General features: G+C 51.9%; 1 protein-coding gene across 4 annotated transcripts in view; it reads right to left on the reverse strand.

The window, feature by feature from the left end:
* KSR1 (kinase suppressor of ras 1) overlaps positions 1 to 15,335 on the reverse strand; it is a 160,784-nt gene that overhangs the window by 7,573 nt on the left and 137,876 nt on the right. For all 4 annotated transcript variants that reach the window (XM_066263274.1, XM_066263272.1, XM_066263271.1 and 1 more), the window contains 6 exons: positions 14,457 to 14,836; positions 12,581 to 12,677; positions 9,772 to 9,905; positions 8,978 to 9,109; positions 7,666 to 7,801; positions 2,461 to 2,594 (listed from right to left, as the gene is read on the reverse strand). In XM_066263274.1, coding sequence (XP_066119371.1) covers positions 2,461 to 2,594; positions 7,666 to 7,801; positions 8,978 to 9,109; positions 9,772 to 9,905; positions 12,581 to 12,677; positions 14,457 to 14,836 — 1,013 coding nt within the window. The remainder of the gene's footprint in view (positions 1 to 2,460; positions 2,595 to 7,665; positions 7,802 to 8,977; positions 9,110 to 9,771; positions 9,906 to 12,580; positions 12,678 to 14,456; positions 14,837 to 15,335) is intronic.

Here is a 15,335-nt window from a genome sequence, read left to right on the forward strand (position 1 = left end):
GCGCTTCTCCGGTGTGCCCTGGCCGGGAATCGAACCCAGGTCCTCCGCACGCTAGGCCGACGCTCTACCGCTGAGCCAACCGGCCAGGGCTTCTGACCCATCTTAAGAACAAAACAGTCAATCTAATATTGTATCATGAAATACAGTACTCCTTAGCCACAAACTGTCCTTCTTCTAGAATATCCCTGCAACTGGCCCAATTGGCAAAGTTTACCATATTTCTTTTATTTTTAGAGAGAGAGAGAAAGAGAGAGAGAGAGAGGGAAGGAGAAAGAGACGGACAGACAGGGACAGAAGACGGGAAGGGAGAGAGATGAGAGGCATCAGTTCTTCGTGGTGGCACCTTAGTTGTTTATTGATTGCTTTCTCATATGACTCTCTATAGCCGAGCCAGTGACCCCTTGCTCAAGCCAGCGGCCATGGAGTCATGTCTATGATCCCACGTTCAAGCTGGCAACCTCGGGGTTTTGAACCTGGCTCCTCTGTGTCCCAGGCCGATGCTCTATCCACTGCACCACTGCCTGGTCAGGTAAGTTTACCATATTTCTCAGATTCCCTTACTTGTATCCTCTGGTTAGGCCATCCATTCTGGGACTCCTTCATCTGCAACTTGAAGCTGGTTTGGTTTGTTTTCAAAACTGGGGCTAGCAAACTATACATAAGCCAAATCTGACCTCAAAAAGGTTCTAACTGTTTCATTTATTTATTTATTTCTGAAGTTGGAAACAGGGAGGCAGTCAGACAGACTCCCGCATGCGCCCGACCAGGATCCACCTGGCATGCCCACCAGGGGGAGATGCTCTGCCCATCTGGGGCGTTGCTCTGTTGCAACCAGAGCCATTCTAGCACTTGAGGCAGAGGCCACAGAGCCATCCCCAGCGCCCGGGCCATCTTTGCTGGGGATGGGAAGAGAGAGACAGAGAGGAAGGAGAGGGGGAGGGGTGGAGAAGCAGATGGGCGCTTCTCCTGTGTGCCCTGGCCGGGAATCGAACTCAGGACTCCTGCACACCAGACTGATGCTCTACCACTGAGCAAACTGGCCAGGGTAGGGTTCTGTTTTAAAGAGCTTTTTTTTAAAAAAAAATCCCAAGCCAATAGCTAAGAGCATGTGACCGACACCCACAGACATGTACTCTCTGGCCCTTTCTAGATTAAGAGGAGCGCTGCTGCACACACCCGGGGCAGCTCCAGGGCTGTGGGTGCCCGCAGGTGCCCACACAGGTGCATGGCAGCAGGTGCCTCGGGCCCCCCAGGGGGTGGGGCCCACAGGCTCTGCTCTCATCTGTCAAGAGCAGCTGCACTTTGTCTGTTTATACACAGATTTCAGTTTCAGAGAGTGCCATTTGCCTTAAAGAAAGTCTAAAACCACAGACCTTGTCCAGGGGTCCAGACACAGATGGCCCACAACATGTTCCCATACCACCCACAAGCTCAGAATGATCTGACCTTTCTAAAGGGTGGGGGCGGGGAGGCAAATCAAAAGAAAATCTCATGACATGTAAGAATTCCATGAAATTCACGTTTCAGTGTCCACAGAGCTTGCCTGGAGCCCAGCCAGCCTGCTCCCACACAGAAGGGCAGAGCTGAGTGGTTGGGATAGAGACTGTACGTGGTGGGGTCACTGTGCCCAACTGCTGCTGGCGTGCCACCATCCCAGCGCCAGGAGCTGTAACTCCAACGTCCCTCTTGGCTCACAATGCCTACCATATTTCCCATGTGGCCTTTCACAGGTGTGGGTGCCCCCCTATCTCGCCCAGCCCCCACTTTGAAAGCTCTGGACATTGAGGCTTGCACCAAGGAAGGACTACCCAGATCCTCACAGTGTTTGCGGCAGGGCAGAGGTCTGCATTTGTGTCCGGGCAGAGCAGGGCAGAGGGACAAAGGGAAAAGGGAATGAGACAGAACTGAGAAGAGATGGAGAGGTTTCCACCGCCTGGGGGAAGCCAGCCCTGCCCCACGGGGTGCAAAGAGTGTGAGATTAAGCAGAAGCTGGGCTGAGCAGCTAGCACCAGAGTTCCGTATAGACCCAGGCAGGTGGCTGATTTGGGGACTAGACAGCTGTCCTGGGTCTGCAATATTTTAAGCCGTGGCCACTCTGCGGATTTTGGTGATGCCCTGTATCCAAGCTGCTCCGATCTCCAATGGTCCCATCTGGCCCTGTCGCAGGCAGAATTTCCTCATCTGGGCCTGGCCTGGGCCCAGCGTCAGGAATGCTCTGGGAACAGTGACCTGGAAGTTGTCATAGTGGAGAATGAGAGACGTTCACCTGTCTACAGGCGTCTCCGGAATAAACGTAGTGCATGAGGTCCTGGTACCACCGGTGAGGGAAGAGTCGCTCTGGCTAACCTGCCGTGAGTCACCCCCACAATCCTGGGCAGAGAGGGCAGACGGTGCCCTCTGAGATCCTGGATGGAGCCACCAAGGCCTGGCTGGCCGGTCTGGCCACTGAAGGGTACTTACTCAGCAGACTTCCAGAAGTGCCCGGGGTGCGAGAGCCGCCGGTTCAGCTTGGGCAGTTTCTCCAGCATGTCCATCAGCAGCGTGAAGCTGGGCCTCTCCTGCAGGTCAAAAGCCCAGCAGGCAGACAGGATCTCCTGCGAGCAGAGTCGGCATTAGCGGGTGTGAGAGTGGGCCGAGGGGAGGAAGGCCCCGCTGGGGCCCTCTGCACTGGGTCCCTTCATGCTCTCGGTACCCCCAGCTGGTGCTCCCCCGGACACCTGCTGCCACTGCTGGGGTCGGGCTGGGAAACAACTGCATTTCAGAAGAGATCTCCTGCTTCCAGTTCAAAAGGAAGCATATAAACCTCTCCCTCCTTCCTCCTCAGGCCACAGTAACCAACTGGGAAAACAAGTAACGGAAAAGACATCAGAAATGAAGTCACCAATTCTTCGAATGGAAAGTAGAAGGCAGGTGAAATGCAAGGTGCTCTGAATGTGTGCGGTGCGGTGGTGACACATGGGAGCCACAGTGCTGCCAAGCGGAGGCTGGCGGTGACAAGGACCAAAGACAGGGCAGCAGCTCAGAGCAGGCAGCGCAGCAGTCCTAAGGTCCCCAGAGTACAGCCCTCTTCGCTTTGGCAATCTGCTTCCCGCCCTGGGGACCCACGCGTGTACACACCACACCCCTGCAGGCTGTGGGTCCAGGAGAACCACCTATGAGGAGACAGGCCCGCACACACGGGCAGGCAGAGTGCCCACGTGACAGCAGAGCGTGCACAGCCACTTAGACTCGGCAACTCAGGTTTCTGTTCTTAAATGTGACTGGAGCCCATGGGGTTGCCCGGCATGTTAAGAAAACAAGAGACCAAAGATAAATGGACCAAAACACCAACTGGAGGAAACGGCGCGTGTGTGCAGGTGAAGAAGCTGCTCTAACCATAAAACAAGACCAGGGTGCCATAAGAAAAGATACCAACACAGTGAAAAAGGGCTGGCAATTAATAATGTAACTTCCAGAACAAAACATCAGGAAGGACTAGAAAATAAAGTCAACAGAACTCCCCAGAATGTGGAGCCAGTTTTACGTAAGAATGGGAAAAAGGAAGGAAGGTCAAAGACATGGAAAAGTCACTGGGAGGACCAAATTCTGTCTAACGGAAGCTTCCACAAAGAAAGCAGAAACAGTAGGGCAGGAAATGATGAAAGCCATAATAAAAGAAAAAGTCTCAGAAACTTGAGGGAAATAGGAATCTTCAGCTGCCTTGGTCAATAAAGGGACCTCACTGAGAAAAGAAAAAAAAGTGACAGGTGACCTTTGGACAAAGCCGTTTGAATTGCCTGAGTCCAGTGATACATGGATTTTGGTTTTCAATCGACCACAGTTCAATTGACACATGCAGTTCAAGGCCACATCATTCCAGGATCAGCCCCGTGGGCGGCAATCTGTGCATGCGGAGGACTGACTGTTCTGGGGTCAACTTGCACAAGCCCGTTCTCAGGCACAGTTGTTTTTTTTTTTGTATTTTTCTGAAGCTGGAAACGGGGAGAGACAGTCAGACAGACTCCCGCATGCGCCCAAGCGGGATCCACCTGGCACGCCCACCATGGGGCAACGCTCTGTCTGCCGCGACCAGAGCCACTCTAGCGCCTGGGGCAGAGGCCAAGGAGCCATCCCCAGTGCCCGGCCCATCTTTGCTCCAATGGAGCTCAGGCACATTTTTATGCAATTTCACTAACAAGGATAAAGGGAAGATTCTAGGAGTTTTCAGAGAGAATAATACAGGGCATTTACAAAAGGGTTGAGAATTAGACGATACCAGATCTCTCTACAACACTCAGGATACTTAGTACACAGCAGAGAAAAATCTTTATGTTCTGAGGGAAAATTCTTGTGAACTTAGAATTCTCTTTCTGGTGTGAGGACAAAATAAGGACCCTTTTAGGGATGCGAGGATTTCAAAATTATCTCCTCTGCATCCACTGGGAGGTAGTTTCTTTAGGTTTTTCTCATTTTCCTAGAGTGCAAATAAAGAAATGGGAAGACACAAGATACAAAGAAATTCTGCAACTGACCCAGGAATGAATGAAAAGGAACAGGATGACGGCACTACAGCAGGCCCCAAATCCCACTGATTCAAAGGATAAGAAATCTCTAGAAAGAATGAAAGAGGTTCCGTTCAATATACACACAACCTAGCAGCTGCAAGACCCCGGAAATACAGCAAAGGTATCGTTTCTTCTCTTTTAACAAGAAAGAAAAGAAAGGTAATTAAAAACTACAGGAAAAAGCTAAAATTACATAAGAAAACCACAGTCCAAATGTAAAGCCAACAAAATTGTGGTAAGCCTTTGAGTAACTGATGGAAGGGAAGAGAGGGATCCACAAAGAAGAAACTGCAATCCCAGTGAACCACCTCATCAGCAGCTAATGGCAATTACAATCTACTATAATATTACACCCACTGCTTCTCTTGCTCTTAGCCTTAAGTCATAGACACAGTATGGGAGATTCAATCATGGCCACCCCAAAATCAATCGATATGATAAAAACACACAGGGAAAGCTGATGGCAGCTGAGCACAGGAAGGAGCAGAGGGACAGGAATGAAGAGCTGATGGAACAAGAATTGGTCTTTTGGAGAGTGACCTGGGTAAGGAACTGATGGTTTTCATGAAGAACCTTCTAACCTTTATTTTTTTTTTTTTTGTATTTTTCCGAAGCCAGAAACGAGGAGGCAGTCAGACAGACTCCCGCATGCGCCCGACCGGGATCCACCCGGCACGCCCACCAGGGGGCGATGCTCTGCCCATCCGGGGCGTTGCTCTGTTGCGACCAGAGCCACTCTAGCGCCTGGGGCAGAGGCCATGGAGCCATCCTCAGCGCCTGGGCCAACTTTGCTCCAATGGAGCCCCTGCTGCGGGAGGGGAAGAGAGAGACAGAGAGGAAGGAGAGGGGGAGGGGTGGAGAAGCAGATGGGCGCTTCTCCTGTGTGCCCTGGCCGGGAATCGAACCCGGGACTCCTGCATGCCAGGCCGACGCTCTACCACTGAGCAAACCGGCCAGGGCCCCTTCTAACCTTTTGATGTCCTCCTGTCCACACTAACTCACTGTGGCTGCCTCTGTACACAAAGCAGTACCCAGAGTCCAACTTACAGCTGTGTGACTAGAGGGACAGAGAAAGGTGCCCCTTAGAGGGTACTCCCTGCTTTTGATTATGATTCAAAATAAATTTTTATTGCCATTAGTTAACACCCACTTCACCCTGCAACAGCAATGTGTTAAAAAAGAGAAAAGACATGACCGGAAAGACAATTCTCGTGAGCCAGAAGCTGGCTGCTGGAACATTTTCTCTTTGTCCCCACTGTCCTATCTCTGCCCCTAATTCATTATCAAAAGGCTTCAAAGGACCCAGGACCCTACCCTGTAAGAAATCCTTTCAATTAGTTTAGAACACTGGAAGTATATTAGAATTACTTGTGCTTTATTTAAAAATGATGAATAACCAAGGTCAACAAAATTGTTATCTGTGACGGAGGCCCTGACTACATGTATTTTTAAAAGAGCCCCTGGATGACTCTGACTCGTAGCCAGCGCTGAGCAGGACTCCCTCGCAGCCTCTGTGGCTCTGTGCTCCCGGGTTCCCCAGGTGCCCCCGGTCCTTGAAGACAGAACTTACTGCTCTCTACGCCAAGACTAAGTGTCAGAGAGATAACTGACATTGTTGCCAGGAGGGCAACTGACTAAGAATATTCTTTTCTTTCAGACAAAGTAAACATACTCATGTACTCTGGTTTATAAAAAGGTGTCCTTTATAACTTGATTGCAAAAGGTAATATTGGAAATAACCTAAATGCCCAACAATGGAGAAGCCATTACATTATGATGTAGCCATAGGACAGAAAGGCAGACAGGCTTTAAAACAAGGTCCAGTCAATGACCTGAGATAATGAGCATAATAAAATGCCACGTGGAAAAAGTCACAATTATAAAAATCAGCTATATGTAATGATCGTGACTTTGTTAAAGAATATATCTAAAAAAAAGTTATTTTAAAATGACTCAAATGCAATAGCTACTTCAGCTGCTGAGTTGCCAAACCAGCAGGAGCCCAACTCCTCCACTTTAAGCCCATCACTACCCTCCTAAGGTACCCAAGACCGCACCATGGTGAGGACGGCTCTAGCCCATGAAGCCAAGAAGCAGGAACCCAAGAGCGCCGGGGAGGTGCTCAGCACCCGCCCCTTGGCCCCAGGCCCCAGATGAAGTGGAATCAGTTGGCCAAAGAAGAGCCTGGTGTTGGCTCCAGACTAGGCTTCTTGGGGGTGCATACCTGTACAAATATTCTGCACTTCAGCCAGGTGACACGTACTATTACAGAATAAAATACCCCAAATATAATGTCATAAATGAGTCTTTCAGAAATGCCAAGCTGCTGGCTACCAGTCGAAGGAGGAAAATGTTAAGATTTGTTAAGAACTAGGTGGAAGATGAATCAACCGCTCGGCCTGTCCCCGAGTTTGCAGGTGGCGACCCTGCCGATGGGCACGACTCCAACAAGAAAGTCTCGACCTGGACAAACACCAGGTGTTTCCCTTCAGACCCTCCCATTGTTACGCTGCCCAGATACCTGCTGGAGTCACTCATTATTTATTTATTTTTAGGTGGGGATGGGGGACAGACAGTTAGGAAAGGAGAGAGATAAGAAAAGGCATCAGCTCATAGTAGTGGCACCTTAGTTATTCATTGATTACTTTCTCATATGTGCCTTGACCAGGAAGCTGCAGCCAAGCCAGTGACCCCTTGCTGAAACCAGTGACCCTGGGCTCAAGCCAGCGACCAAAGGGTCATGTCTATGATCCCACACTCAAGCCAGCGACCCTGTGCTCAAGCTGGATGAGCCTGCGCTCAAGCCGGCGACCTCGGGGTTGCAAACCTGGGCTCTCAGCGTCCCAGGCTGATGCTCTGTCCACTGCGCCACTGCTGGTCAGGTTAGTCTATTTTTTATTTTTTTTTTTAAGATTTTTTTGTTTTGTTTTAAAGACAGAGGTTAACCGTGGGATAATCAAGGACAGAGGCCTGTTAGGCAGCAGCGAAGGGGCCGGTCCGGCATACACCTGCTGCCTCCAGGTCCCACTTCTCAGGTGTGAGAGTGAAGCGCAGCCGTGGCACAGGCCCATACCCTGCCCTCTCACCCTTCTTCCCTTTCCTAGAACAGGTGGCTACTCACAGTGACTTCCTTCCCCAGACTGATGGAGGCCAGGACACGCTTCATTCCCTCTCCACTTCCAATCTGCCAGATCAAGGCTTCTGCAGCTTGGTTCTTAAAGGGCCAGTCTCTTGCTTGCAGCTCATACCAGACGGTCCTGTGGAGACCATCCAGGCAACATGAGCTCCTGGGCTGCCCAGCACAGCTCACGCCCGGGGCCCCTGCTGCCACAATGTCAGGAGCCCAGACAGAGGCCCCAGGCCTCTCCAGCCCTCCTCTCCTGTCAGGCTTCCGGGAATGCCATGACCAGGTCCTGGAGGCTCCTGCCAGGTACTAGCAGATCTGTGGCCTGAGTTCCCATTGTGCTGGAAAGTCTGGGGCAGCACAGGCTCTGAACAGAGATCCTGGTATAACTGTCAACCTCAGGGGGGCTGACGCCTACATCCAAGGTTGTCTGAGGAGCTAAAGTGCCAAGCCTAGAGCCTGGCACAACAGATGCTCCGGAAATGATACAGTCACAGGGGGAAGAGACCCCCGCAGGAAGGAGACCCGAGAGATTGCAGGGTAAGACCTCACCCAGCCTCTCTGAGTCCCCTAGCCTTTCCCGACCTATTGGGACAGAAACCTTCTCTTAGACCCACACCGTCTAACGTGGGGCCGCTGAGCAGCTGCACTGTGGAGAGTGGACGGAGTGCACTGCAGGTGTTTGAAAACTTTGCAGGGCACAGTCTCTCCTTAAATTTTAATTTGATTACATGTTGAAATGATGGATATATTGAGTTAAATAAAATGTATTACTAAAACTGATTTTAATGCGGCTAAGAGAAAACTTTATATATCTGACATACATTATACAGGGTGAGGCAAAAGGAGGTTTACAGTTGTTTGTATGGAAGATAATACAACAATTAATAAATAATAATACAAGAATAATCTCTGTGTTTCATGTTCTTACAACTGTATGCCTACTTCTGCCCTGCCTTGTGTCCTCTCTTTTTCTTTAGGTCAGCTTCATGGGGCACAAGAAGCTGGCTGGCGGACGACCCGGTTCGCCCAGAGGGACACTTCTTAGTGTCTAAGCATTCTCACTCACAGGGCAATGGGTGAGACCAGAAATCTCCTAACTTAGTCCTCATGAAACAACCCAATGGGGAAGGTGCCTTTATTCTCCCATTTTACAGGCCAGGAAAGGAAAGGTCAGTAATGTGGTCACTCACCCAACAAGCAGCAGAGCCAGGGCTCAAAGCACACCTGCCCCGCCCCCCACGGCCAGCAGGGCCCTCTCCTTTGGCCACACTTGGCCTCAGAGCCCCAGGAGGAGGGCCTTTCTCACCCAAACGCATAGACATCGGCAGCTTTGGAGAAGGGCAGCTGATCCTCTTCCTTCCCGGGAGTCATCTCGCGAACGATCTCAGGAGCCAAGTAGCACAGCCAGTCGTGGGACAGCTTCAACTGGTTCTCACGCCTGGAGGCCGAGGAGCCAGGGCAGGGACACAGGGCCTTTCATTAGTCAGCAAAGAAGCCTGCCTGGCGCACACCTGCCCCAGGGCCAGCGCACCACCCACACACGGCCCGGAGAACCCGCACGCTCACTGCGGGTCCCACCGGCACCGGTGCTTTTGGGGAACGTTACAGAAGGGTGATGACCAGGGTCTAGGAAAGCAGAGAGCTGCACTCGAAGGTGCCTGATTCTCTGGGAGGATGGAGTACGTCTCTATGTAGGAATCAGATCTGCCTGCACATCTCATGACCTGGCCTGGGGCTGGTTCTCCAGCCAGGCTGCCACTCGGCCTCCTGGGGGCCCTCAGATGCTTGGAGAAGAGCCTTTCTTTCTACCCTTACTCCTTCAAGATTTGGGGAAATAAAACCTGATGTCCTTCCTCATACTGGGGATTTGAACCCTGGTCCTCTGCCCAAGTTAGTAAATACGAGTGAGAGGACCCAGCCTGCACGGGGCCTGAGAATCAAGTCTATGAGGGACCTACGTGTCACCCCAGTCTGACTTCCCTCAGGGAGGGCTGTTCCCAGCAACAAGCAGCAAGAGTCCCCAGACCTCAGCGGGACGTGGGCCCACCCAGCACTGCCCTCTTCCTCCCTGCTCCGTCCAGATGCCCAGGGCCAACTCACCGCCCCTCTCGGACCACACCCGACATCCCGAACAGCCCAAAGTCGGTGATGACCACTTTGCCATTGTCATAGAAGACATTCTTGGATTTGAGATCTTTGTGCACGATGCCCTTGGCATGCAGGTATCCCATGCCCTGGAAAACAGCGAGCTTCACATCAGAGGAGGGAAGATAAGATGAGCGATGATGACTTAGTGTCCACCTGGGCCAGGCACTGAGCTGGATGCCTTACCCAACCCCCTCATGTAATCTTCATGATCTTATGCAGTGTACCTGTCTTCATTTTATGGAGGAGGAAACCAGGCCCAGAGAGGGTTCACCGGCTCCAGGCCACACAGCTGCAATCTGGTCACGGGCTAGTCCATGCTCTTCCCATACGTCTGTGCTGGCCAGCATCCAACTCAGACTTAGATAACGTGGGACATGAGGAGAGGGGGGTGAGCAGAAAGCTGGGGTGTCAGGAAGCATATATAGCGTGACGATACCGTCTACATGAGGTCATTAAAGACCCGTGCGATCTGGGGTCTCTAGCAGACTTGAACCAGCCGGCCTCTACCGTCAGGCTGGGCAAGGGCTCAGGCAGGGGAACAGAGAGGAATTCCCACCAAAGGAGTCCCGAGTTTGGGAGGTCCCAATAGCTGTGCTGTCCTAGGAGTCCTGGACCAAGGGCTGAAATCCAGGGCCCAAGTTCCTTCCCAGCGTGGGCTCTAATTTGCTGTGTGGCCTGGACGCTCATCTTCTCTGAGCCTCAGTTTCCTCATCTGTCAAGTAAAAGGGCAGAGGTGGGTGATTTCTAGCCAATGCTCTATTTGGACTGAACACTGACTGGCCAGGCATATGGTTCATGGGTGACCTGACAGCCATGATCTCATTCAAGGTCAAATCTGTCTTCTAAGGCCAAACGCAGGACGCCCATGTACCCTGATGCCCTTGGGAACAGGAATGAGACGTTGTTACTGCCATGCCCATCCCTGCCAGCTCAGAAACAGGCAAATATAAACCTAATTCCCAGTCTCCCACTCAAGGGAGCACCATACATACAGAATCTCTCTGGCTGCGAGTTACTTGGGGTCAAGGGTAGAAAGGCAAATAAGCACTGTTTAGGAAGTAGAATGAGTGTGAGGCAGAACCAGACAGAACTCAGCTGAGGCCAGAGCTCGGTCACGTGGGTCTGGAGAACGCTGAGAATTTACACAAGGCAGATGCTCTTCTGAGAGACAGAAGGGGGCACAGGGTCCACTGCGACCACTTCCTTCAGGCCTGCTGAGAGCTGTCATCATGCCACAGAAGCAGGGAGGTCCTAGAAAGAGTGACCTGCTCCTCCCTACATTGTCCTGAATGCAAAACAATCCTTCTTAAAATATCTGCCACTTCCCAAACCAAAGCAAGTGCACACACCTTCCTCAGTGGCCTGAGAGCCAACGACCCCACCCTGTACTGAACAGGGACCAGCTATGTGACAGACAAGGTGTTGCACCTCTCTGAGCCTTGTTTATAAAACAGGCGCCACCAACCCAAAAGGCCAGCTTAAAGAGACAAGATATACAGCGCCTGGGTCTTGGGACACGAACTCTTCTCCTTCCCATAATTTCAGTGTTTCCCCTGAAATTCCACTAAAAACCCTCTAACCGAGGTCAGGGCCCCTGGAATCGTATTTAGAGCCTCAATATACCAGAGACGAGTACAAAAGGAAGTGGCTTAGACGGTCCCAGCAGAAGGTGAAAGGGCAGGGGACAGTTTTCAGCAGGATGAACATCAAGACAGCCAGCACAGGCGGCTCCCGGTCTGCAGCTACAAAACTTTTGAGCAACTCTTCTGCTCTGGAACCTTCCAGAAGACTCAATGTTCTGACAATATGGAGCAATAACAGTTTGGGAAAAACAGAAGGGGAGCAGGGCCCAGCAAGCCTGGGGACCACGTGGAGGGGGTGTGGCATTCTGCAGCTCTCTTCCCACTGCTCTGCAGTGAGACTTAGAGAAGAAGGCCCAAACGCGATATTCTGGTTTGAGGGCTTCAAAAATTTAACCCATTAGCTCAGCCACATGAAAACTGTCATGTGGAAATCTTGGCGTTGTCCCCTAGAAGTCACTGTGACTTTTATTTTTTCCTTTTAAAGTCACACCCAAGAGAGGGAGAGGAAGGAAAGGGGGCAGAGTGAAGGCAGAAGAGAAATGGGACCTAAATGTGGGTGGCGCGGCTGAGAAAGCGTCTCGGCAGAAACAAGGAAAGAATAACCCTTCACTGCAGGTTCTCGTTTTCATCGGAACGTGCCACTAAATAAAGCAGCAATAAGCTTTTCTTTCATTCTCATTTAACTATTTAAAAGGATGGAAGAAAGAAAGAAAGGCTGCTTGGGTTGAGCTGGAAGGCCTACCCTCATGAAACCTGGACTTGGCAACTTCCAGACAGAGTGTGTGCTTCCCCCAGCACCTGCAACAATGCCAACAGGCTCTCACCAAGAGCTGCTCCGGTGCCCGGGGCTCTCTCTGTAGATTGCCCCGTGAGATCCTCGTACCAATCCACTGTGGGAGGTTTTACTCGTATCCCCATTTTTATAGGGGAGGAAGCCAAGGCTCAGAGAAGCTAAAGGACCCGCCCAAAGTCACACAGCTGGTGTGAACAGGATTCGAACTCAGGCCATCTGTCTTTCAAAGCCTGCTGCGTTCTTCCTCTACCAATTCAAACCCATCAAGGCTAACCTAGCTTCCAGCTCATGGCTCCACGTGGGCAAGAAACAGATGGAGGGGATGAGATGGGGTCCCACCCTCGAGGCCTCCACCACCACCCGACACAGGCAGACCCAGCTTTACCTTGATGATCTCCTGAGCGATCTGCCTGGTCTTGTTGATGTCCAGTGGCGTCTTGGGGTCCCTCACAAATGAGTGTAACGTCCGCCCCTTGCAGAAGCTGTTGAGAGTGGTGGGGTCAGGCAGAGGTCGGGGCCGAAGCAGCCTGACCCCAGCCCTTGTGGAGCCCGGGAACAGCCGAGGGGAGACCTGTGTCCGCCCACCTCTGGGGGGGCTCTCTCCAACCCCTGGACTGTGGGTGCCAGAATCCTTGTTATTAACCTAACCGGTGGCCCATTCCTTCTGGGGCGTGGCCTGGACAAAAACATTCACACGCACCCCACTCCTGAGGCCCAGGACCTGTCCACCCTCGAACAGAAAACGCAGTTCACTCAGGCTCCTAGTGATCCACAGCAGTCCACCCTCGGGGGTTCAAGGCAGGAACGTGCCCACTCAGACTCAGACCAGGAGGAATCTGGCCTGTTAGGGTTATAACTGGGCAGTGTTGGGGCTCTGGGGCTCACTGTAATGATTTTCAGGATCATTCCCATTGTTCTCTCTCTCTCTCTCTCTCTATCTCTCTTTCAGGGACAGAAAGAAAGGGAGAGAGATGAGAAGCATCCACTTGTTGTGGCACCTTAGTTGTTCACTGATTGCTTCTCATATGTGCCTTGACCAGGGGGGCTCAAACAGAACCAGCGACCCCTTGCTCAAGCCAGTGACCTTGGACTCAAGCCAGCGACCATGGGGTCATGTCTATGATCCCACGCTAAAGCCACTGACCCTGTGCTCAAGCTGGTGAGCCTGCACTCAAGCAGATGGCCTCGGGGTTTTGAACCTGGGTCCACAGAGTCCCTGCTGATGCTCTTTCCGCTGCACCACTGCCTGGGCAGGCTGGTTTCTATTGTTTTCTGACCGCAGAGATATCATCACATATAAAGAAGCGTGGGAGATGGGGGAAGGGGTGGAGGCGGCTGCCAGGGGTGTCAGAGTGATTACTGGATAAGGGCCTGCATGTTAGGGTCTCCATCTACACTGACCCGACAACCTGAGGTGAGGAAGGACCCAGAAAGAACGTGTGGCTCATTCTACTGTTCCAGGGAGAAGGTGACTTAAGCTACCTGAGGAAGTGGCTAGATTTTAGGAAAAGTCTCCAAGGAGATAAGATTCTGGGAGCCTCAGGAACTCTGAGAACCGGATGAGGGTTCTGGAATATTGGCTGATAGTTTCTTATCTCTGGCTTAGTACCTTCCGACTATTCTAAAACATGTTAAACTTTTGCTAACAAATGCTTTGCTATGTTATTATATGTATTCCCTTTAAGCAGACTCAGATCTTTTATGATCTCATGGTTATCAGCTTTAGCCCAAGGTCACTGGCTTGAGCAAGGGGTCACTGGCTCAGCTGGAGCCCCCAGTCAAGGCACATATGAGAAGCAGTCAATGAACAACTAAGGTGCCACAACAAAGAATTGATGCTTCTTATCTCTTTTCCTTCCTGCCTGTCTGTTCTTTTCTCACATTATCTAAGAAAGAAAGGAAGAAAGGAAGGAAGGGAGGGAGGGAGGGAGGGAGGGAAGAAAGGAAGAGAGAAAGACAAATTGCTGTTATATAAACAGTCACGGGAATATAATATACGGATGGCATAGGAAATATAGCCAATATCTTAATAACTATGTACAGTGCCAGATGGGTACTAGACTTAATCACAACCACTCTGTAAGGTGTATAAATGTCGAATCACTATCTTATACACCTGAAACTAGTATGGTATTGTAAATCAACTATAAGAGGAAAAACAACAACCTTGCACACCCTCCAGGGCTTCCACACAAATAACAGGGCCCCTGGGGAAGGGGAGGCGGAGGCGGCCCTGCAGCGAGGGCCAGGGGTCGGGTTACCTGGTGATGATGGCCAGGTGGGGCGGGTTCATGCAGGCCCCCATGAAGAGCACCACGTTCTCATGCCGCGTCTGCCGGTAGTTCATCACCTCTTTCTTGAACAGCTTCAGGTGGTCCTGGTTGTGGCCGTCCATCTCCAGCAGGCGGATGGCCACCTCGCCGTGCCAGCGGCCACGGTGCACGCGGCCCCAGCGGCCCTGCCCGATGGGCTCGCCCAGCTCCACCTGCTCGAAGGGGATGTCCCACTCCTGCAGGTACACGCTGGTCTGGCTGGCCTTGCGAGAGATGGGGCCCCGCCAGGGCCGGCGGTAGCTGGGCAGGTCGTCCACCTCGTCCTCGTCGTCCTCCGCCTCTGACTTGCCCGCCTCCGGCTCCTCAGCCTGGAAGGACAGGAGGAAGGGGTAGAGAGGGGCAGCAGATCTGGGCTCAGTGGACTCCCCTTCCCCAGAACCCCAGCCAGGTAAAGGAGGGTAGGCGTGGGGTCAGGAGGCCGGGGTTCTAGTCCCAGCCCGGCACTGTTCTGTTGTGGACAATAAGCAGGTCACTTAGCACCACGGAACCTCAGTGTCCTCATCCACAAAATATGGCCCTTGGCCCAGGTGGGCCCCAAGGCCCTTCTCCCCGTAACACTCCGAGATCTACCTATGAGTGACATGTGATCACTCAGGAAGAGCGTTAACATCCCCTGGCATGAAGAATTTAAAACTGCATTCATTCTTTCTGGGCCTCCTTTTGTTTAAATAGAGTTTCTGACTCTCCCCTGGGCAGGAGTCAGTCTGCTAACCTTCTGTAAGACACACCTCATTGTAGGGAGCCAGGCTCAGCTGATACTGTGGTTCAAGGGTTGAGGCGGTGGTCCTGGCCCTGGCTATGATCAGA

Source organism: Saccopteryx bilineata, chromosome 2 (assembly GCF_036850765.1).
Source record: "Saccopteryx bilineata isolate mSacBil1 chromosome 2, mSacBil1_pri_phased_curated, whole genome shotgun sequence".
Taxonomy (NCBI): Eukaryota; Metazoa; Chordata; class Mammalia; order Chiroptera; family Emballonuridae; genus Saccopteryx; species Saccopteryx bilineata.